The 24028-nt window shown below is 39.3% G+C and overlaps 1 protein-coding gene across 2 annotated transcripts in view; it reads left to right on the forward strand.

The window, feature by feature from the left end:
• Positions 1-15111, forward strand: part of SMAD2 (SMAD family member 2) — a 40398-nt gene extending 25287 nt beyond the window's left edge. For both annotated transcript variants that reach the window (XM_009585423.1, XM_009585424.1), the window contains 8 exons: positions 674-867; positions 1375-1509; positions 4631-4705; positions 6003-6056; positions 7172-7384; positions 9157-9294; positions 9470-9614; positions 13195-15111. In XM_009585423.1, coding sequence (XP_009583718.1) covers positions 674-867; positions 1375-1509; positions 4631-4705; positions 6003-6056; positions 7172-7384; positions 9157-9294; positions 9470-9614; positions 13195-13318 — 1078 coding nt within the window. In that variant the 3' untranslated portion in view covers positions 13319-15111. The remainder of the gene's footprint in view (positions 1-673; positions 868-1374; positions 1510-4630; positions 4706-6002; positions 6057-7171; positions 7385-9156; positions 9295-9469; positions 9615-13194) is intronic.
• The last annotated feature ends 8917 nt before the right edge of the window (positions 15112-24028 follow it).

Below are 24028 nucleotides of genomic sequence, written 5' to 3' on the forward strand. Positions count from 1 at the left end.
TGTGGATCACTTGGGCAGCTGACTGCTTATAGGCTTATTTGCAGTCCTGTGGGAATTCTTATGCTTAAAGCCATAAAGCATCTATGCCACAGCAAAGCCTTGAGGTTTAGAAGCAGAAGGGAGTATTAAGCGTGTGATTTTTTTTTTTTTTTAACAACTGTCTTGTGCATTTAAAAAAACGTATATGAAGCAATCACCCTAAATAGTTGGTTGGGCAGCTGACTGCTTATAGGCTTATTTGCAGTCCTGTGGGAATTCTTATGCTTAAAGCCATAAAGCATCTATGCCACAGCAAAGCCTTGAGGTTTAGAAGCAGAAGGGAGTATTAAGCGTGTGATTTTTTTTTTTTTTTAACAACTGTCTTGTGCATTTAAAAAAACGTATATGAAGCAATCACCCTAAATAGTTGGTTGGAGGTAAAGTGGCTTTTAATGAACTCTAAATTCACTGGCAATAATTTGAGCAGCTCAAAAATAAGTTAAGACACTGCTTGATACCATCATTTTTATCACATTTGAAGCTTTTTAACAAGAGTATAAATGTCACTAACAGTGTCAATCCACTGAATTCTGAGAATAAATAAACTGCCCATCCCATGTGTGTACACTGTTGCTTTAGTGATAAAGAGGCAGCATGCAGTCTGTAAATGCTTCTCAACATCTTTCCCATATAGATCTCTCGATGGCCGTCTACAGGTATCTCATCGTAAAGGATTACCGCATGTTATTTACTGTCGTTTATGGCGCTGGCCAGATCTTCACAGTCACCATGAACTTAAAGCAATTGAAAACTGTGAATATGCTTTTAATCTTAAAAAGGATGAAGTATGTGTAAACCCTTACCACTACCAGAGAGTGGAGACACCAGGTAGGAAGACTGCTTCTGACTTTCTGTAGCAGCATCTGTACGTACTTGTTCAGCATGTTTTAAATGAAAAATAGAGAAAGGTGATGCTTTCTTTTGCCAGAAGTACGGAATGATTAGAGATACAGCTTTTGAGAATATCATCCTCTGGAAGTTTTTAATAGTAAAGATACTGAAAAATCTTTTCTTTACGAATGTGTTGAATAACCCGATAAACACTTCCAGTATTGCTAGCAGTTTCCAGCTGGCTGAGTAGGGTCCAGCATGGCAAGGAGAATAGAGATGACTTACCTTTGCTAACGTGGAATAGTCTTACTCAAGAGACACCTCAGGAATCTGTTCGTTCCAGTAACTAGCAGTACAATTGCAGTATTAGCAGTACTGAGAGTCAGAAAATTTCAAAATGTCTGAAGAAATTGTTAGATGTTTTAGATTTTTTTTTTTCTTTTAGCTCACACAGAAATGTGTATTTTGAGGGTCTTACTAATGCTTTGCACTTTGCTTTTCCAGTCTTGCCTCCCGTACTAGTGCCACGGCACACTGAGATTCTAACGGAGCTTCCACCTCTCGATGACTACACCCATTCCATTCCTGAAAACACTAACTTCCCAGCTGGAATTGAACCACAGAGCAATTACATACCAGGTATTTTCTTAAATCCCACTGTAAACAGTACACTTAACATTGTGCCACTGGAACAAAGATGGTAATTTCATCCTTCTAAGTGATCAAATTAATTGGAAGATGCACGAATAAATTAAATCTAGTTGATTTTTGTGTGTTAATTCCAATGGAAATACCTGAACACTGTTGTTTGCAGAACACGATCCTGTGTGAAACCACATTGCTGTGGTTTCACAATAGCTTACTCGGTTTCAATAGCTTAAGATTCAAAATGCTATTCAGTACAAAGTAGACCTTCACCTTATGCTTTAAGCCTGTGTTGCAAACATATAGGGGTTGCCAAATGCTGGTTATTGGAGATTGAGTAGTAAACTGCTTCTCAATCTCACCATGTGTAGTACGTGGAGAAAGCTTTGCGTTGCAAAACAGTGACTTAAAAAGTGTTTTGATCTGTAGTTCACAATCAGTCAAGATCTGCTTTGTGTATTTCTTACTACTGTGTACATAAAGTTTTGTCTTTTTAGGATGAAAGAACGACCTAACAATATTGAACTCTTAACGAATTCCTCCTCCCCTTCTTTGCCTCTCCCCCACCCCAAAACAAATACCAAGACTAATCTGCTACAGTGCACCCAAAAGCCTGTACCCTTATTGACACACAAAATCAGCGACCTTTGTTTCCTGCCCCAACTTCCTGTTTCCTATCTCTTCAGGAAGTTGCCTGGAGTGTAAAACCAAGTAAAGCTTGAGTTTCCTCATAAATTTTTAATGTAACTATGTTATGAACAAGCTGAAAATTCAGATCTGGACTCTCACGAAAAATAAGAGGACTTCCTTGAAACTCAGACATGTGCAATGTACAAATTGTATCTACATGTCTTAAACAGGATGTTGCTTGTGGTTTTTTTTAACTGTATCCAAGAACTAAAATGGCACCAAAAATTTTCTATTAATTTAATCTCATCTATTTAATTTGTGCCTAGGGACAGGAGATCTTTAAGGAGCAATTTAAGGTGCTAGAAGTTGGTGTTGCTTTCTTAACTTATGTATACTTTCTTGACTCAATCTGAGGGCTTTTGATAGCATTTGCAAACAACTTACTGGAAGGCCACCATTTGAAAATCCAGTGCTGTGGAAATGAGCTAAAACAACTCTAGGTAGTTATTTGCAGGAAGCCTGTTCAAGGTGATTGCAGGTATTCACATGATATTCAAATGTTTACACAGCTAACCACACCTTGCCTCCTTCTCTTTGTCACTGACATCCTCCTGTTGTATTCATATCATGGCATCTTACTTTATTTGACCTTGCTAACTTAATTGTGAATACTTAGCTAGGTTCTGATAAGTCTTGTATGTCTTGACAGCCTGCTTTAGAGAACCGTTTTCTTTAGCGGTAGGCCAGACTAACAACCATGCTAGTTTTGCGCCGCAATACTGTTGCAGTACTTGGTCTACAGAGAGGTTGGTTTCACCTATAGCTGGGAAGATGGCGATCGTCAAGGTGCAGGATGGCCTTTGGGGCTGTATGTTGCCTTGCAGGTTACGGATGTGCTGAGCTGCATTGTCCAAACTTCTGGCAGCATTCAAGTTCTGCTAAGAATTTTTAATGCCGCACTTGGGCATTTATTTCCAGCTATGGTGGTGTTCAACCTCTGACCCTAAAACAGTATTAATAGTACTAGTTGGAGGAAGTCTTCTCTGTTCAGACAGAGACTAGATATGGAAAATAATCTGTGCCAAAGAGCCTAGATTAGCAACTGGAAATAGAAGGCGTGGGTTGGATTGGAAATGGTTATTGACCTTTTACCATGGCTGTTTGGAGATGGGTGGAGTCCACTTTATCACAATGAATTCTATAAAAATGTTCAAAACAAGTATGATTTTTGTCATCATACTTCTTGCTACTAAAGATTTTCCTTAATCTTCCTTTTAAATTCTCGCTTGAATTTTGTCACATCTATATTTAGCACACTAGTTTTACAGAATGAACCAAAGATATAATTCTTTCAGTTCATTTTTATTTAATCAACTGACTTGATCTAGTTTCCTCTCGCTGACTTCCTTCTGGCCTTACTATGTTGCTGTAAATCTCAGACATGGTATTTGATATAATTTGATTTTAATTCTTAAGCAAAAGGCTTTATCTTTAAATTTCTGCTGTTTGGTAATAATGTAATTAAATGTGTTTAATCTCTCAGATGTCTCAGAGACAAGTCTAAGGCGATTGTAGAGATAGTTGGCTACAAACACTTTCACTAAAGAAATCCAGGTTTTGCCTTTAATATATAGGAAAAGACATTTGCCCAGTTCAAAGAAAATTATTTCCTGAAAGGCAGTTGGTTAACTCATTATCTGGATTACAAAGTACATTTTGAATGGAGGAAAGGAACAACCGTACTCTCCTGGGTTTTGAAGATACTTCTGTGGAATTAGACAGTTTCTAGTATCAGAATGCTTCAAACTTAGTTTACTTTCGTCCATGAAACTCCATCTTTATAGAAAGCTAGTTAAAAGAATAGATGGTTGTTTTAATAGAGCTTGGAAGTAAGAATAATAATGATAATAGAGCTTGTGCGGTGTGACTAGTTAGATAATACAATTATCATTAATGAGTGAAATCAACTGTTGGGTATTGAAGAAAAACTGATTCGGGGACTGAACTTTAAATCTAGCAACTTCTATAAGGCGTGGGAGGGTATCTGATCTGATGGTTATACTACATAAAGACAGCTCACAGGGTGTGTGGTTTTTTTTTTTGTAGAAGTCACCAGATGGTTTTTTTTCATTTGTAATTCTCCTAAATGTGAAAGCTGTTGATCACAATTGCAAAATTGTTACTCATTGTAGTGAAAGTATCTTGTATTAAATGGAACAAATAAGGCTTATATGTTAATTATATAACATATTCGAGCAATTGACTGGCATACAAGAGATGATACATTTTACATAGACAATAAGGCAGGTAATGCGTTTAAAGTCCTACTGGAAGGAAAAAGGGACAGCAAAATTAAATTCTAATTCAGTATTCAGGTATCATATAGAGCTTGTGAAGACTTGAGGACAAAAACCCCAAATGCTAAATCTTACAAATTTCCGCAGTCATTGAACTAATAGGTTGATTTTATTTTTTTGTTTGATAGAAACACCACCTCCGGGATATATCAGTGAAGATGGAGAAACGAGTGACCAGCAGTTGAACCAAAGCATGGACACAGGTAACATTTATTTTTCACTACTTTAAAGACTTGGGATTACTAATTGTGATCCCTCTGCATAGTGGCATGAATTCAGCCCAAACGATGATGGCAGCAGCCCTCTGTACAACCTGGTGTTTTCCATTTAAAGTATCACTTTCAACCTTTTGTGAACAAAATAATTTTTTGCTGGGGGAATGCTTTTAAAACATTCTGTGCCATATTAAATAAATTTCCTTTGTTTTGTAACAAAAGCACACAGGTCTAAGTCTTCATCAGAAAGCTTTGAAATAGATTTTAGTAGTTTACTGGTTTCAACTTACCCCTAGCTTTACCTTCTGGAAACAGGTTCATTGAGCAAAATGTCTATTTGGCAAGTTAAAGAAATGCTGCATTTTGAGAACCTGTCTCTTAACTCTGACAACCTTATCACTTCTGCCATGTTTCAAATTAATTCTTGTGTGGAAGGTTCTACTGAAAGAGTAGTAGAAAGCATTAAGCATTTGTGCCTTTATATGAAAGGGTTTCTACATAATCTGGTTGGCCTTAGACTTGGACAAAGCACAGTTAATATGCTGGATAAGAACCTCCTGCTCTGTGCTGGCAGACTCTTCGAGTGTATGTTTGGTTAGCTAATGTTAGCAACCTTTTTCAGTTAATTAGAATCAACTGCACTAGTTTCTGTAAGAACTGCAATATTTTCCCACTGTGTGACAATAGGTACCTTAATTAAAAAAGCCTGACATCAGCAGTCATTGTAGGAGTGTTTCTGTGCAAAGCCTCTCTGTATTTTGCCTACTAGTGCACAAATTGTGTTGGAGAGTTCATGTTTTTCTGAGTTTTTTCCTTCCTCCTTCCAGGAAAGAATAATTTCCTCAAATGAGGAAATCCAGCTTGTTCTTTTCTAGAGATAAACCCTCTCCTTTGAGAATAGAGAGGTAATATCTTGATTGTCTCATCCACTTTTTCTTAGCTTTTTTCACTGAATTTGGGAAGAAGTCACTACCTTCTCACTGGAGAAGTGCATAAATAAAGTTACGTTCACAGAGTGTGCATGAAGTGAGAGCTCTGCCAAATGCAACACTAAGATGTTAATTGAGTCTTTACAAGGAGGGGTAGGTTCCCAGGAGTCTGGAAAATTAAATGTAATCTTAATTCAGAATAAGCATGTGACATGCTGGAAAACTGGTTGTAGGATTTCTGAGGTTTCTTATTCCAAAGCATTGTAATGTAAAACTGTATCTAGATAATGGTCATACCTACCCATCTGAAATAACAAGAATCATTTGCTCTGAAACAATCTGTATTGCTTCAACAGGATCTCCAGCAGAGCTGTCTCCTAGTACTCTCTCCCCAGTTAATCATAGCTTGGGTAAGCTGGAAATACTTTTAATTATTTCTCTGTGTGTGATGACTCTTCTTGAGATAGATAGATACAGAGATATATATATAAAAAAATACATATAATTACATTAAAAATGAAAATGTACGAGCTGTGTTAGGAGGAGACTATTAGGTTGGCTTCCTGATGATAAACGTAATAGGGCTGGGTTAATAACTTGTTAACTACTCTATTTCTGTAACTGTTGAGATTCTAGCAAAGAGAAAGAATAATGTAGTTGTGTGTGCAGGAATAGCATTTATAAAATAAATAGTTCAAATGACATTAGTCTATGCATAGTGCTGCCCAGACTTGCTGTCTCCCTTGTATGTGTGTTGTGCTGCTGTTCTCATCTACTCTTTCACCTGTGACCGCAACACAATTGCTGCTCCCACATTAGTTGCCCACCTGCTTTGATCAGGTGCCATTGCTGTGTGTCTGTATAAATGCCTCAGGAAGATCAGATTCCCCTGGGTTTGTTTAAGGAATGGTGACAGAATGTGACAGGAAAATGCTGTTCAGAATGCTGAGTAAGTAACTAGGGTAGGTAAAAAGGGGAAGCAGCACAGGAAAAGCATCTTCCCTGTGAAGATGCACAGGGAAGATACTGAGCTCTAGTAGGGGAGAGTAAAAGGAGCTTAGAGCTGCCTTTAGATAAAGAGACAGTATAAGATATGGTGTAATAAAGGGAACATCATTTTCATATTAATATTTTTTGCCTTTGTGTTGGTTCAGTGTTTGATAGTTTAATCTTTTCTTTAATGTTGCCAAAATTTTTGCAAGTTACAGAACGGCAACAGAAATGTCTCAACGTCTGGCACTGACAGCAACATTAGCTTAATCATTTTACTGAGCAAAATGCAAGTACTGAACTACATGAGCTGTGGTCAGATTAGATCACCCCTTCTTCCCCTCCTCCTTCCCTCGTGTGGAATATTGAATTCCATTCTGTTTACTGGGGTAGGTAAAAATGACAGCAAGCAAAATATAATTTGTGTAGTTTGAGGAGACTATTGCTGTCGTTTCTGGAAGAGACGAATAGCAGGGCAGATTTCTTTTCGGCCTCAAATTCTGTGTTAAGCTTGTTTTTTAAAATTTTTTTTTAGACTTGCAACCAGTTACTTACTCGGAGCCTGCGTTTTGGTGTTCAATAGCATATTACGAATTGAATCAAAGAGTGGGAGAAACCTTCCATGCATCACAGCCTTCCCTGACCGTAGATGGCTTTACAGATCCATCAAATTCAGAACGATTTTGTCTAGGTCTGCTTTCCAATGTAAACAGAAATGCTACAGTGGAAATGACAAGGCGACACATAGGTAAAAATCTCTGATCTTTTAACTATTTAATGTCATTTTAGCCATTAAATTATCTGGAAGGATCCAGGTAGGATTGAGCAGATCTGTGTATTGGGATCCTTTCACCCTTGTGCAGCCAGCCATTGAACTTCTCTCTCGAGGCTTGCCAAGGAGAGCTTGGTCTCTCTTGCTGAGGACAGAAGTGGGAAGACGCAGAGGTCACCGCTTCTCAAATGAGGGAGAAATGTAGCAGCTTCTGCTACCACAGCCAGTTGGAGTTGCCAAGAGATGTAGTGATGGCTGGAACTGAAAGGAGCTGCCTTTCCTCAATCAGTAGTCACTAAGTCGGTGGCAGCAGCAGTCACACAGCTGTCAGGCTGGGAGCGGCACAGGAGGAAGCCACTCAACTGTATGGGGTTTCTGTTGCTCACATTGCTATTCTCTGGCTTCTGGAAAAAGATGATGCATCAAAGGATCCCGAGGGGCAGGTTTTTGGCTTTCAGGCTCCTCCTTGGACCACTCTGCCCTGGGTAGCATTTATATTCAGAGTTGCTTATAATTGAAATTTAAGCTTTAATTACAAAATATTAACATGTTGCTTAGTTTATTCTAATTTATAAAATGCAGAATGGACATTGGTAGTACTTCTTGAATTCTTTTCTGAAATAGGAAAAGCTGCCATTGAGATAACACACTGTTTTGACATGATCAAGATTTTCTTTGTAATGGTTAGTAAAGAATATTGTTTTCCACACTGCAGCTTCTTGGCTTTAAGTTCTTCAGTAAACGACTTTTTTTTTTTTCCTGGATTCTTTTATTTAGCAACACTGGCGAGATTTTTTTGTTTTTACTTTTAGTAAAAAAGTTCAATCTCTTTAGTAGAACCTTCTGACTCCCTCTATGCCAAATCCAAATGCTTGTCTAATAAAATTTTAGATATGCAGAGACCCAGGCTATGCCTGTGCTGACTGATCAAAATGGTCAATGATGAGGAAAAGCAGAAATGTAATGAGCTCTCACTTTTTTGTAGAGCAGCCTGCATTTTGTTTGAAAAATGATTTTAAAGAAAAAGGGGAAGGGAAACTATAGCCTTTATAAAGGACCTGTTAATTATAAATAGTTTTCTTTTGGAGATCAATTGTACATTACTTGTCTTACTTGTGCTAGAAATAACCCATACAGATTTTTTCCACTGAGAGAGAGTGCAAGATCACAATTTAAAAGTGAACAATAGGATTTTTTATGGGTATTCTTTTATAATAGGGCTAAGTGAAGTCCTGTTGTTTTTGTCAAAATAGTACAGACAAGAGGTATGCAGTGGGTTGTGAAGTAGTGTGGGCGCGTGTAAGCGGAGAGCGTTGAAGTGGTATACTTGTGTTTTCCTTTTTTGCCATAGTGGCCTGTGCCACTTCACGTACAACACTTTAATATTAGCACAAGTTTTAATTCTGTTGAATCTAATCTTTTTATTTCTTTAAGTGAAAAAGTTATTTAGTAATGAATACTGCTTCCTAACTTGGATTTGGTTACATGGCTAGAAAAGTCTGTCTCGCTCTTGACCAAAAATTATTCTGCTTCTCCTTCAAATATTGTGTGTTCGTGGGAGAAAAATGCAAGTTAATTGTGTTCTGCTCCTGCTACAGCTGTCAGCCCAGCAGTGTGGTCCTGCAGATAATTGATTTCTGTTTCTGTTATAAAGAAAAACCTTGGCCTTCTCTGAAACAAAATACTCCCTTGTTTGTTAATCTGCTTGGATCATTTCATAACTAGAGTTCCTTTGAATTTTCCTACAGGAAGGGGAGTACGTCTCTATTACATTGGTGGAGAAGTTTTTGCTGAGTGCCTAAGCGATAGTGCGATTTTTGTTCAGAGCCCCAACTGTAATCAAAGATACGGCTGGCATCCTGCAACTGTGTGCAAAATTCCACCAGGTTAGTAGCCTACCAGAGGTCTCATGCAAAAATATCTAGTGAATGTATTCACTGGATGACAGTTGCTTTCCTTTTGATACCTAGAAGGGGTTTCTTCATAGTTTCAGGCTTCTGTGTAGCAAACACAAGCATTCATTCATTGATTGTACCCTTTTGACTTCTTTTTTCTTTATAGGATGCAATCTAAAAATCTTTAATAACCAAGAATTTGCTGCTCTTCTGGCTCAATCTGTGAATCAGGGTTTTGAAGCAGTTTATCAGCTTACTAGAATGTGTACCATAAGAATGAGTTTTGTTAAAGGGTGGGGAGCTGAATACAGGTAAGGAAAAAAACCTTTGCTTTTAAATTTGGAGTTAATAATTTTTCTTCTTTCACTAATACACTGTTTCTGTCTGGCTTGAAAGCCGTATGTCCAGGCTTCTTACTGCTATTGTAGATATGCTGTCTGCAAGTTGAACTGCTATTTTCCTTTTTCTCCCCCTCAGCTATGGAGCTCCTAAGTCATAAAGACCAGTAAACTGATTTTAGTATGGCATTGAAGTCAGCTGTTGAGCAAGGAATGTTGTCAAAGCTCTGTTTCCTTCCTGCTTGCTTGCTTATTGTGGTGAAACTACTGACAACATCTAGAAGTTTCACAGTTTGTGCTATGATGTTTGTTGGATGTACAGTCATTTCGCTCTCTGTCCTGTTCTATATGGAGTGTAATGAGTTTGTTAGGTTGTGGTGTGGGATGCAGCTGGTAGTACTTGACAGAAAGAATTGGAGTCACTTGGAGTGCATTCTGCAGAATAAAACTGCTGGAGAACACGCATTTAAGGGATGGCAAATATTTTGGAACTTGTAGTGGAAAAAGCTTTGCAAGAGTAAGATGACTGTGTTTATGTAGTAAAAGTGCTAAGAACAGTTTTTTGAGTGGAAAAATTAGGTTTTTATCTCCTTTTGAATAGATTCCAATGGTATTCTCCACTAGCGCAAACTAAGAACTATAGTTAAGGGCTGTGCCTGTTTTTAATGTAATATGGGAACTTGGGAAGAAAAGGCATTGACTTCTAACTGAGCAGTATTAAAGATTTCATTATTTTGGAGAGCTAGAGTTGTGGTTTTAAACAAATTCCTTAAACCTTTCTAGAAATTGCCCACTGAAAGAATAGAAGTCTGACATATCAATACCCTATTGCAATACATAATGATTTTTTTAAAATCCATATAATTTCTGAAGTTGAATAAAGGCATATAGGTTGCACTGTAAATCCTGGGATTTTGATTTTTTTTTTTTATGGGCTCTTGAAATATATACGTGTAAAATAGCAGCGTCAATACATGGGGGAGGCTTCTCAGCTAAATGAAGCTGAATTTGTAAAAGCCTAATTAGATGAAATGAGAAATTTGAGTAATGGAATAAATTGGTACCTCTGTTAGCAAGAGGTACACAAGAAAGAATCTGGCTCAAGTTTAAAGAACTGTTGGATTTGGCTCAAAAGGAGTATGTATATGCTTATGCATAATTAAATACAACATTCAAATCAGAACAGAAGAAAGGCTTAATCAGTCAGATGATATGGAGACAACTTGAAGTGAATGGAGTGTAACTGCTGGGTTAAAACAGTGGGGAGGCTTTTGGTAAAGTTATTTCTAAGGAGGGAGAATGTTGGTTGTTAGTAGTCTATAAACCCTTCAGAGATCATAGGGTTGAAAAAGCTCCAGTGGAAACACTGCAAGAATAGCACAGAAACTGATTACTGACATAATGCTGAACTAGTTTCCTTGCATCTCTGTTTAAGATGGTGCTAATAAATTATTGATGCACAAAGCTTGTGAGTTATGCTGCAGTTGTGATTCTTGTGAAAGCAAGAAGAGGTTGCTCCTGCAAACAGAACCTCGAATTTAAATGAATATAGTCTGAATTGTCAAAATAGACCAGGAAGCAGGGTAGAATCCATCATTCTTGTTAAAACTTCCGTGCTTCATTATTATGTCAAAAACATTTCTCATAGAAGAGGCTTTCGCAAAGCCAAAGCGTTACTTGTATTTTAGGCTTATGGCGTATGTGCATAAAGGTGTAGATACGGCAAGGTGGTAGATTTTATAAGCTTGGTAGACAAAATAGCTTATAGCTTTTTGCTCGGTCCATGTTGGCTTGAATTGAGGATGGTGGTAGAAGTTCAGATCGGCTATCAAGTGTTCACGTTAATGCAGGAACTATCCAGGGCTAGGATCATCTTCTGAAGAAAGTTAAGTAGAGGTAATTACAGCAGAGAGGCTTAGTGATACGTGAACTGGAAATCCATGGGTAGAAGAGGCTGAGTTTTAGCTTTGAGACAGCTGCTAAGTGACTGTCACTATTTTATCAACTTCTGCCAGTGTAGTGCAAAGCCAGGGCTGTTGAACAGAACCAGTTATAAAATTTTGAGGAAGTGTGTTGTGGAACACATTGTAGGGGAGTTGACAGCGGTGGAATAACGAACTTCCTTCTTTGGGAGAGGATTCGAGACTAAATGGAATTATATTTCCTGTGGTTTAGATTGTTCTTTTATTGGATCACTTTGTTTTGGCATAGGCATTCAGGGCTAAGATAACAATGGTTTTTAGAGTGCTGAGAGAGCACAGACCCCAGCCACTTTCTTCTCCTAGAAAATGTGAAACCACAGACAACTTTTGAAATCTATCCTCTCACTGACTTAATCTTTCTGCCTTTTCAGTTCCTCTGTTTATATAAACAGATTTCCTTAAAGCAAAGGGTTGCAGTGCCGACAGTAAAAATGAAGGGGCTGGGTTTGTGTCTGACTAATCTGCTGCCTTTGAATCTTAATACCTCCTTGCTTTGACTTTGGGATAGCTAGAATTACTAGGAAAAACTGGCTTAGCAACAGTAGTCTTGCCAGTCTAGTTTGGGAAAACTCCCATGCCTGGAGTGGGTACAGTGAAATAACTGGATTTCTCAGGCAGAGTATGTCCAATACTGATTTCTTTACTTTGGAGATGAGAAGGAAGATTTTGAATAACAGGTCTCTGAAACAAGCATATATGGGAAAGTGAATGAAGCTTTTATGGCTGTGAGTCCTTCAGCTTTACTGAGGCTTTCTGTATGCTGTTTAAGGGCTTCTATTGTGGAAAATTATAGGCAAGTTTAGATAGAAGTCAAGGGAAACACAATTTTGACTCAGATTGTTTGTGTGAGGATGTTACAGTACAAAACACATGTAGAAGTGTAATATTACAGGAAATCAGAGATAAAGTTTGGTGTTCCTCTGAGATAGCATCAGTTAGCACAGTATAACCACACACTGTGTTTTGATGAAGTGTTTCTGACAACATCTAGCAGTTTCCTTATACATTTATCTTGTCAATTGCTCCAAAAAGCCAGACCTTATGATAGCAATAGTATTGTGCTGTTTGGCCACGCTGACAGTGCAGAGCCAAGTGTTTCTATACCATATTTCTCAGTAGTTGTCTACAAAATTCAAACGCAGTTATGCATGCAGACTCTTTGAAGATTGAGATGCAGCTGCTCACAACTATCTGTGATGTGAACACCACGTTGGTTGGACAATCTTCAGTTTTTAATTTCTTTTTAGAAGTGAGGCTTTTGGTGTCGTACTTGAAGCAAATGCTGCAGTTCTTATCTTATTCTCCAGAGCAGAATATTCTTGATGTATTATGGACAAGCATGTAATATTGATGTGCTTTATAGATATGGGGTGTGTTGGGGTTTTTTGTTGCTTTTTTTTTTTTCCTTCAAAGACTGTCTGAAAAAAGCTTAGTGACAGTTATGGTAATGGTTGCAGATTGGTATCTTTCTGTGTAGTAGATATGGATGGAAACGTATTTGATCATATGATGGAGAACTTTATAGCAGCCAAAGCTGCTCTCTGACTTTGCTGTTATTCGTTATTTCCTAGGCGGCAAACAGTAACAAGCACTCCTTGCTGGATTGAACTTCATCTGAATGGACCTCTACAATGGTTGGACAAAGTATTGACTCAGATGGGCTCCCCTTCAGTACGCTGCTCCAGCATGTCGTAAAACTCCTTCCTCCGTTACCAGTGGGCTAAATACCGAGTCCAATCAACAGACTTAATATAACAGCTCGTCTGTCGTAGTATTTGTGTGTGGTCCCCATGAACTGTTTACTATCCAAAAAGGTTTTTAAAAAAAAAAAAAAGAAAAACAGCACTTGAGGTCTCATCAATTAAAGCACCTTGTGGATTCTGTTTCCTATACTCTGATACTAGATGAAAATTTAGTGTATAGAAATACCTTCTTCAGAAAGAAGAAGGGACAGTTCTAAAGACTCTTAATGGTGTTTTTATTGGGTATATAATTGAGTGTCCTAATGGTTTATCAATAACATGAATAGCTAAGTATATGTACAGGTAATGTATCATGATCTCAAATATCACAGTATTGTGCTGTTCTACATTTTAGTTCCCATAAATAGTTGTTTGTTTTTTTGATTGGGGCAAATCTCTCATAAAATTCCAAGACTCTACTCCTTTATTCTTTTATATTTTTTTATATAAGCAGGTTTTCGAGTTGTCCTAAACATAAAAAGCAGACTTTCCTTGTAGAAAAGCTTAACTTTTTGCTGCCTTCTTAAAGAAAAAAAAAAAAATCCCTCCGTTGGAAGGGAAAGAAATGTCTTGAGATTCATCTGTGAAATCTTAAGACACTTTATATGCTTAATGGGGCCTAAAATGAATTCATATTATAAATTCCGAGTATCCATCACACTAGGAGTCTACTTTTCCCTACCCATCTGAGTTGATGCATCTGTTGCCAGCAGTATTGCTGGCATGGATGTAATGTAGGACTTTTTTGTACCTTGAATCATTGAAATCAGTGTTTTTTCTCACGGAATGAGAATTTACCGTAGCATTGGATACTGGATTAAGTACACAAGGTTATTGGCTTACCCCTTACATCTGTATTTTTTCATTAAACAGGTGTCACTAAAAATCATGGGTTTTAGGTTTTGGAGCCAAATACCTTGAAAAATCCTTTCCCAGGGTAAACTAGACTCTTTCTATAGGTTTTAAATAGATGCAGCTTCTTAACATATTTCAGTAACAGAATTTAAATTTCTGATCTGAGTGGCTTTGTATAGCTTACTTACGTACCAGATCATACGCATTCATTATGTCATAATGGGCCTTGTTATTAAAAGTAGTTGCTTCTGCAAAACCTCTAGGATAGTGGTTGCTGAGGTATGACCAGCGAAGGAGGACTTCTAAGTTCTTCGTGACAGTGCATGTTATTGTGAACCCTTGGACACTACAGCTGCACCATATTAAAAATATTCTGAAATATATTCTACAAATAAGTCTGGGTTGGGGAAGGGTTGGGAAACTGTATAGGAGGGTTATTCTGACTTGAAAAATATACATCTTACTAACAATCTTGTGATCTAGCTGTCTGTCATTCTTTTGTTATTGTGGCAGTAGCAGGATTGCCTTTGTCTGTTTTTCCCATTGTTTCATCCATTACACTAGTACTGTACTTTGTAAGTACAGCTAGTGATAACTTAGCTTTGAGAACAAAAATGTGGCCAGTGTTACAGCTTTTAATCAGTTGACTGAATTGATGATAGTGATGGATATTTTTATGCCATAATGACTAGGGCATAGAAGCAATACCAAAAATCAAGCCTTGAAAAAGTGGGCCAGACACCTTTAAAAAATTGGCAAAGCAGTTACCAGTTTGTGCTAGTTTTACCAGTAGACTAATGTATTGGTAGAACTTGTGAACCTAAGAAATAAGCTTCATGCGTGTTGCATTTGCCTAATATGTGAATACACTAATAAAAGTTTTAATTCTCATGATGGTTGGTTTTTTAATTAATTGCTGTATATATTTTCTGTTGAAGGTTAGGAATCGTTCTAACCCACCCAAATAAATGGCACAAGTGTCCTGCATGTTGTGGCTGGAAAGGTTTAGTTTAGATGTTAAAATCACTTCTTATACAGCTATTGTGGAGGTTCTGGATCTGTGTGTGTTTAATGATACAGGCTTCTACTCCAGATCGAGTTTATTAAAGCAGTTGCTTTTTTCTACCACAATCAAATTATATCCTACTAGCTCAGATGTTTACTGTCACCTGTGAAACAGTTAGATAAGAGCGACTTGTCTGGGTGAAAGACTCTGTTGCATTTATGAGCAGGTTGCAACTTGAATCAGTTGGGTGACCTAATTCTGCAGTCTCTTTACTGTGGATTTCTGTATGTGTTTTTTCAGTTATGGCGATATTACTTGCTTTGCCTTGAACGTTGTAATAACCTCGACTGTACCCTTTTTTGGTGTGCATTTCCAAGTAGTGTACAAGGACACTGCAGACGTTATCTGTGGACCTGTGGTGCAAGGCCATCTCAGTCTGTGTAGAAGTCACTTTTTTTGGACTTCTGTTAGTACCAGTAAAATATTCTCTCCTGCCATTACTGTTCCAGCCACAGCGTAGTGGAACAAGGGAACTTATCTGCATTCGAAATGTTTGCTTGCCTGTATTTCACTTAAATGCCTTTGGCAGTTGTTGAGTAACTTTAACCTACTCCTGTTTCTTAATCCAGTGCCTTTCTGACTTATCCCACTGCTGTTCTGCTCTTCCTCAAAATCTGACCAGTGCCTGCTCAAGCATCTTAATGTGGAATGCCTGTGGTACGTAAGGAATGTGACTTCATCCCTCTTCTCTTCTGCCAGTCAAAGTACTGATGTCCAAAGTACAAATGAAAAGTGAATTATTTTTTGCGATGAGGCTGTTTGGTTAAATAAAATACTTACCAAGCAGGGAGTCTCAACTGGAGATGCTTTAAGCCAGCTGCTTATCTGTATCGTGAACCTGGAAAAACTCTGTATGTAGCTGTTGCCTTAAGTTTGGACTGGGATACTGTGTGCCTGGGTTCTGATCTCTCTTGTCACTACCCCTGTCTGAGCTTGGCTTTCATAGTACTGCCAAAGCCAAGTAACCAAAATTCAGGTAGTTGATGTAAACACCCAAGCCTAAAAATTATTTTTGAGTTGCCTTTTAGCAGCTTGGATGCACTGAGCTGACATTTCGGAACCCTCCCCCCTCCAAAGAAAACCCCGATTTCATGTAGAAGTTCTTCCAGTGCCAGGGCTGGGGCTTCAAGAACAATGGCAAATATTTGGAGTCCTGCACCTTTAAACTGTGAGAACTGATAGTAGAACATCACCTGGGTATTTCCCCCTTCTTCTATGCATGTTTCCTGTCTTAGGTGGGTAAGCTCTGTGCAACAGGAATTCTCTGCTGTTACTTTAGCGTCCTGCATGGAGTCCTTAGGCTTCCAGGTGCTGTTATACAGATCTAGAACATGGTGATTGCTGTGGTGTTTTCTTGTTCTTACTCTGCTTAATCAGGACTTAACCTCCTTGAGACTGATTGCAAGCAGGCAGTGTAAATAGTTTAACTTCAGGCTCCCTGTATAATAATCAGCAAGGAGAGGTAAAGTCTGAATTTGGGGCTCTGAATTGCTGTCTGGTAGAGAGCCTAGGCTGTTGGCTGAGGTGCCTGATATAAATGCATAAGGTATGAATATCTGCCTTAAAAAGTTCCTGGGTGCTATCAAAGTAGTCAGCTTAGATGTTTAGGAATAATAGCTTTAAACTAGTTTACACAGTAAAAACTAGAAATCACAACTACCGTACTTCTGAGTACTACTGAGCTTTTTATTTTTATGTGTCCAACTTGACTTTTCATGTTGCAGTGGGAGGGTGTGACGTTTGGGGGTTTGATAATCATCTGCAGCTCTAAATTGTTGGCACAGTGAACTGTAAGTGTTTTGTTTTAACCTTCAAACTTGTCATACTTCGTTGTGGTTACAGCTTTTTTTAGCATTGCAAACTGAAATTTTACTGCAGCTGGGTTTTGAGTTAAAATATTGTGAAATACAGGATTTCACTATACTCCACCCACACAGTGTTTTACTTGAGTATGAAGCAGTGTTCCTTTTACCAAAACAAGTTTGACTATAACCTAATTTTGGGGACACTGAAGCTTCAATACCAGGTCTGAAGAGTCAGTGAGGTACTGTCTTCGTTAGAAGAATTACACGTTGCAAGTAACATGCCAGCTGTATTAGAAAGTGCTTCTAGAAGGACCTGCTCAGGGAATTAAATTGCAGCTGGTCTGAAAGTTTATTACTATTAAGAAAGTATTAGTGAAATGTGTGTTTTCCTTATCACTTAAGCTTGGCTAGTAAATAACCATCATAAACTGTATTAAAAGAGGCCATTGAAAATTAACCTTCAGTCATATTGGTCCTCTTTTCAGTTTCTCTTCTGTAAAAAATTCTCCAAGTAGGATTGCTGTTTCTTCTCTTGGGAAAGCACAGTTTGTGGAGTAAGTTTCTGGAACTAGATTGTCACAGCTACGAAAGCTAGAATCAAGGCTTCAAAGCTGAGAACAGTCTTTGATGTTACATTAGCTGTTGTTTCATTAACTGTAATCAGGATTAAATCTAGTTAGTTGGCAGAAGAAAAATGAATGACAAATAATGGATATGTAAAGATGTCAGACCTCGATGCTCTTGATCCTTTTCCCCCATGTAGGAGCTCTTGTCAGAATGGATTCAGTAAAGCCCAGTTGCTTGTTCTGTTCCTTTTGGAATAGGATCCAAAGTGGCAATGGACGTATGTGCTCCAGCCCTACTGGTTTTTTTTCTTTTAATTTGCAACAGTGAAAGTTGAAACAAAGCTGCTGTCACTCTTGATTTTTCTGTGTTAACACCATCTAGCTATGTGCTCGTCTAAAGCTGTGGTAAAGTATCATAAAAAATTTATGTATGCCTCCTGAATTAATTGAGCTTATGAGCAATGTGTACCTGAGGCTGCAAATTCCGTTTGATTTTAAAACTTACCTTTGCTTTAGTCTTACTTGCCTTTTCATTTTTAAGTAAAATTCCAAGAACAACTGTTCTGGCACCAAGCATAGAAAAATCATTAAACTTAGGTTGTCAGCAGTTGCAGTTTATCTTTGGGTAAAAGGGTGGGTGGTGTCCACCAGTTCTTACTTAATCTGTGAAGGGAGTTGTCTAGGTGGTTGGTCACCTTTGATCGAGGAGTAGCAAGACAGGGAGGCTGGAGCCTCAGGCATGGAGCCGGTTTACAAGGAAGCTGGAGGAGAGGCAGGTCAAGCTGTAGAGCCATACTCTGGACCAGGGAATTGCAGACTCCCAAGGGTTAATTGTCATATGCTCCAAACTCTTCAGAGATACGAAACAGTTGGAGAGGGGGTAGTATACAGGTAAGCTTAGGTTCGTGAGTTACTTTGAAATAAAACTAATGCCTAGTGAGTTAGAAACACTTCAGAAGTCCTGTCTCTTCTGTTTGTGTTGCGTGTCCTTGAAGAGTTATCTGTAGGATTCAGAGAGTGAAGCTGAGAAAAAGATGTGCTTAAGCTGTTGAGATTTGGATGGGGGTTATTCAGAATGGGCTCCCCAGGGCTTTCACAGCTGGGTGTTGGTGGTTTTTTTTCCTGTGGAATCACTGGTGGAGCCTGTGGTTAAATAAAAAAGCCTCAGGCAGGAGAGGCAGGCTCCTCAGGAGAGGAGCAAGACTTGATCCTACTGAAGCTCTGAGAAGAGCAAAATTTATCTTGCCACAGAACAGTGGCGCAGGCAGTGCTGAGATTTGTGAGCCGGTGGAAGTCCGAGTAATGCCACATGGAGAAGGACTGTGTGCTATCAGAGGGGATGTTAGCTCAGGTACAGGTCCTAGTGAAATTTCTTATGGACCTGAGCCAAGTTGTGCTGTGCGTCTGTACTGTGCTTCCTCACATGCTTGGTTCCAAAGCTAGCGAAGGCAGATGAAGCTTGGGCTTGTCTCTGCTGCCAGTGTAGATGGATAAGAGCTCGACAGGGTCCACTTGAAGGTTGAGTGAATGTTCACTACCCAGACTGCTGTCTAAGGTGGAGAAAGGACTTCAGAATTAGTTGTCGTGTATTTTTGTAAGTGGTCTGCTGAATAGCAAAGAGCATTGACTTTGGTAGAGGAGGATCTGGAAAAAACTAGATTTGTACTGGGGAACAAATGAAATTGTCTTTTGGATGAGGGCTGTCATGCATCTGAGGAGCTCAGCAGTCTCAGAAGTATGGGAGGACTGTCGAGCGCTGAGGCAGGCTGTGGGTTGGGAAGGACTGTGGTTGCTCTGGAGAGCATCCACCTCCGGACTGGATATACCTAACAGGATGCTGGTTTACGGAAGAGTTGCGTATACAGCACTGAGGTGTGCATTCAGACGCCAACATAAACCCCCTCTCCTCTTTTTGTAGTTAAGCCTTGGAAATGATAACGTTAATTTAGGAAGAATAATTCCCTTCTAGACAAGTACACTATCTTTTCTTTTACAGCTTCAGAAGTCGGGGAGTCCAATGGGAAGAAAAACCACAGGTATTAGCAACACTGATGTTAGTACTGATGTGAGGGAAAATATCTTCATAATGTACTCAGACTTTGAGGTTTTGAGTAGCGTAGGAAATTAAAATGGGCAAAGAGCCAGGGCTGAGAAATACTGAGGTTTAGTAGAACAGGAAAAGTGGTGGAGCTGAAGAAAGAGTGGCTGATGCTCAGTTTCAGCAGTGATACGCGGTCACAAAAGCACCCTTAGCAGTTATTTGAACGCTCTTGATATGTATCTGCTAGTTAAAGATCATAAAACTAGTTTTCCTTTTGTTACAGCACTGAAAGAGTAGTTGGAGCACAGGAGCAGGCCTAATGGAAATTGGGCTGAGGGGAGCATAGATCTAGTTTTGCATCTCTATTGTCAAAGCTAAGACTCAATGTAGTCCCTTGAGAAGCAACTTGAGCTCAAGACTGAAGAACTGACACAACTTGTCCTGCAGCCTGGCACTGGATGGAAGAGACTGTTACCTGACCGCAAGGAGAAGCAGTCTTACGAATAAATAAATAGTAATAGTAATAGCAATAAAAAGACCACAACCTCAGTGGGAAGAGGTTTGCTCTTTAGGTAGTATCTAAATGATAGTATCTTTAGGTAGTATCTAAATGAATTTTGGTTCTGGAGAAGACAATTCTGCTTCATCTTTCTGCTCAGATGATCTTTGGGAGTGTTCAAGTGCTCCTCAGCAAATAGTACATCTCATCCTGTGGAATGAAGGTGTTTTGTTTGGGATTTTGTGAGGGGGGATTTTTTTTTTAAGGACTTAGAGAGTCTGGCTTACTGAAACTCTGCAAGACTTCTTTGTCTCCTGATTTCGTTCTAAAAATGCTGAAATCCAAAGTTAGTGGATTTTTGCATGACAAACAGCAGCTGTGCTTGTTTAATGTGGAGAAAACACTATGCTCTTCTGAGGCCCTGAGGAAGAATATTAAAGAGGATTTTTTTCCAAAATGCTTATTTGCCAACAGCAGGAAGTCCTATTAGAAGAGAGGAGGAAAAAACAGCTTCAAAGTTATCTACTTAAAAAGGGGGGGGAGGTGGGAAAGGAATTAGTGTGCAAGTAACAGTCTAAATATTTGAATTCTGTTTGGATTGAGAGCACTGGGTTGAAACTTCCCTGGCTGATGGACCGAAGCCTAGTTGAAGTTAAGCTCGAAGGGGCTTTATTTTGAGTGTAGAACACTTGATCACAAATGTGTATTATATTTTCAGTTTGTTGTGTCAACAGACACTGTTGTTTTGTGTACTTTTGTTTGGCTGACAAACAGTATGGCAAAGGTGTCCTGTCTCCGGTGAAGACGCTTGAAAACGGGTCAGCCATCAGTTGAATTTACTGATTTTGTGTGATGTAAGAAATGAACTTGGTGCATCTGGCAAGGCAGTTCTGATCTTGGTGCCATCCCAAGAGCACAAGCTAAAACTCGGTAGTCCCATTTCTCACGTGTGTGTTCATACGTACCCTCTCGGACCTTATTCCTGATCATCTATTTGAAATCAAGGGGGACTAACAGGAGGCTTTGCTGCTGCTGTAGTAATACCATAATTACGTGATAATGACCATAATTTGTGTGTTCTCTCTGAGCTCTACCTGATCTCAGTAGAGCTGTGGCCAGTTTACACTTCAGTGGATGCTATTTGGAGTCAAAACCCTTGAGCGTTGTCTTTGTTAGGGAACCAGAAGGCGATTGTGAAGTTGTGGGATCTGTTTGTACCCAGTGCTTCCCCTGGATGTGCTCTGAGAGCTGAGACACTTAAATGAGCAGAAAGAATGATTTATCATGACATCGGGAGGATGTGCAGGGTTTTGGGAAGTTGAATCTCTGACCTAGGGTAAGCAAAGATGCTTCTCCCCCTGCCTTCCCCCAGTCCTGCATGTCTGGTGCTGTCAAAAGATCTGGGTATGTTTAGAAGAACTAATGTGCTGTTAATTAGCACTGCAGTAGGTAGCACTGGCCACGCTAATTGCTAACGTTGGGATTGTTATGTCCAACTGGGTGGCTAACAAAGATGGTAATGGATTAACTGACTTTTTTGACTGTGGTTCAGATGCTGGCTTGAGGTGCTCCAGTCTGCTTGCAGATGCTGCTGGTAGGCTAAATTTGCTAGGACCCTGTCAAAAGCCAGCTTAATGAGTTAGCTAGCTATTGAAATGCATTTGTATTTCTTTAATATTAGGCCCAATCATTGAAAGACGTCTAGTTAAGAGAACATGTAGGTGGATTAAAACAATGAAGGAGCGGGGAGCAATTGGTGGACTTCTTCCCATGTCATGGGATGTTTAAGTGGTGGTTCCAGTTCAACCCAAAATTCTTGTATCTGATGCTAATATTGGCGTGTCTGCAGCCATGGAGCTCTGGCAATGAGACTTTTTGCCAGCCGTGATTGAGCTAATTCCAAAACTAATGATTCCCAAGATGTGCCTTTTGAGGTGTACAGGAGGTATTCCTCCTCTTTTGATATTCTTAGGTGTCCTGTGCTCTAGCTGGCGTTGATGAAACCTAGCCTTTCACTGAGCAGTCTGGGATCTTTTTTGTATTTTGTGTTCTTGTTATCCAATGTGGTCAAGGCAATGTCAGCTCTATCACAAGCAGAGTCCCTTGGAGCCTCTTTTCCGCAGAAAAGAACTAAGTTAGAAGATTAAAAAGGGATGAAATACTGATACTGAATACGATAGAGGTAACATGACCATAATTTCAGAAGTTAAAAAAAAATAGTAGATCTCTTTCTCAACCTCACTCCCTTAAAAGGTGCTGACTTGGGTTGTTTTATACAGCAGAGGCATCAGGTTCACTCAACGCGGCCGTCAAACCTCCACAACTGTGGAGGAGTAGGGGGAAAACGATCTGGTAAAAGTTTGTGTGGAGGCGTGCCAAGGGAGACAGAGTTAGAGTATGATGAACGGTATCTATGTACAGATGGAAAGCAGATAAGTACAGTCAGTGGGTAGTATTTTATGTCCTTGTTTTGCTGGAGTCCTCAGGTACTTCTCGTGTGTGTCAACCCTACGTACTTTCAAAGAAGTTTGAACTCGTGGGGAATTTCTTGGTTGCCGTTACCCGATGATGCAGCAGCAGAGCCAGCATTAAAACCCACATCTTCCTGCCTTCCAGCCTCAGGCCGATTTCACTAAGCCACAATATTTTTTCGACAGGGTACCACCGTTGGCAGGCCATAGCTCTGAGTCATGGAAACTTTGAAGTGACTTGTATTTGACTAGAGAGATGTGTTTTGCTTTGTGTCCCCCTTCCTTTGGCTTGTGGGATTGGCGTGGTTTCAGCCCAGTGAGACCCATCAGGGTGGCTCTCTTGTCCTTATTTAATGAGACAGTGGTGGAGATACTGTGACCAGACTGTAACTCAAGATGGGGTTGGCCTTCTGACCAGCTGAAATAGGAAAGTATCTTCTTCAAAGAGGCAAAATAATGAGAAACAGGTGTTGATATTTATGAAACTAGTTGTACATCAGTTGACGGACTATTTTTGTTCTTAGTAGTCTTGGAATTTGCAGATGTGACACTACTACAAGCCGTCCTTGCTCATTGTAAGGGTAAAGCTACTACGCACAAGGCCTGAGGACCCTCACTGACCTTGGTTCCTTATGTAAGACAAGCTCGTTTGACCTTAGGCATCAACCCAATGCGTGTTTCCAAAGCAATCTGATAAACAATCCGTGCACTTCTCACCTCACAGAGAAGGTGGGTGAGAATGACCAGTAACACATGCTGTTTCACGGCTAGCAGGGTTTTAAATATAACCTGTCCCTTGTAAGAGTGAAGAAGTTTGAAAGAACAAAAGCAAGTTAGCACTTTGGCTTTAGTGTTGCATTGAGAATAACTCAATCCTTTGAAAATTACTACTCTCAAATAAAAAACAAAGCAGGGGGGGTAACTGTGTTGATTACAGTGGTTTAAGGAACTTATCAAGAAAGCCGTTGTTGAACAGTGCTAGCTGGTAGTTTTCAATCCATACAAAAGAAGCCACCAAATTTCATTAGCTTTGGATGAAAAAAAAAAAAGAAAAAAAAAAAAGCCAGGCACTTTTGACAGAGATGAAATGTTACATGGAAAAGTGTTGATTACATGGGACTGTTGAATAAAAGCAAAGCAGACAAGTTGGTCCCCTGGTCATCTTTCCAGCCAGGAAACCTCCCTGAGCTTATGTCACACCATGTGTCTCCAGCTATTTCAAAATTAAATTTTTCTGACAAGTCTTCTACTGAATATTTCTCACTTTGCATTTTCCTTTCCCGTATAACATGAAAATGATCTGACTCTCTCCACATAGGGTGGGCACTCAGTTCTAAAGCTCCTCCAGCTGTTGTTACAT

This window comes from Fulmarus glacialis, unplaced genomic scaffold, assembly GCF_000690835.1.
Source record: "Fulmarus glacialis isolate BGI_N327 unplaced genomic scaffold, ASM69083v1 scaffold5529, whole genome shotgun sequence".
NCBI classification, from domain to species: Eukaryota; Metazoa; Chordata; class Aves; order Procellariiformes; family Procellariidae; genus Fulmarus; species Fulmarus glacialis.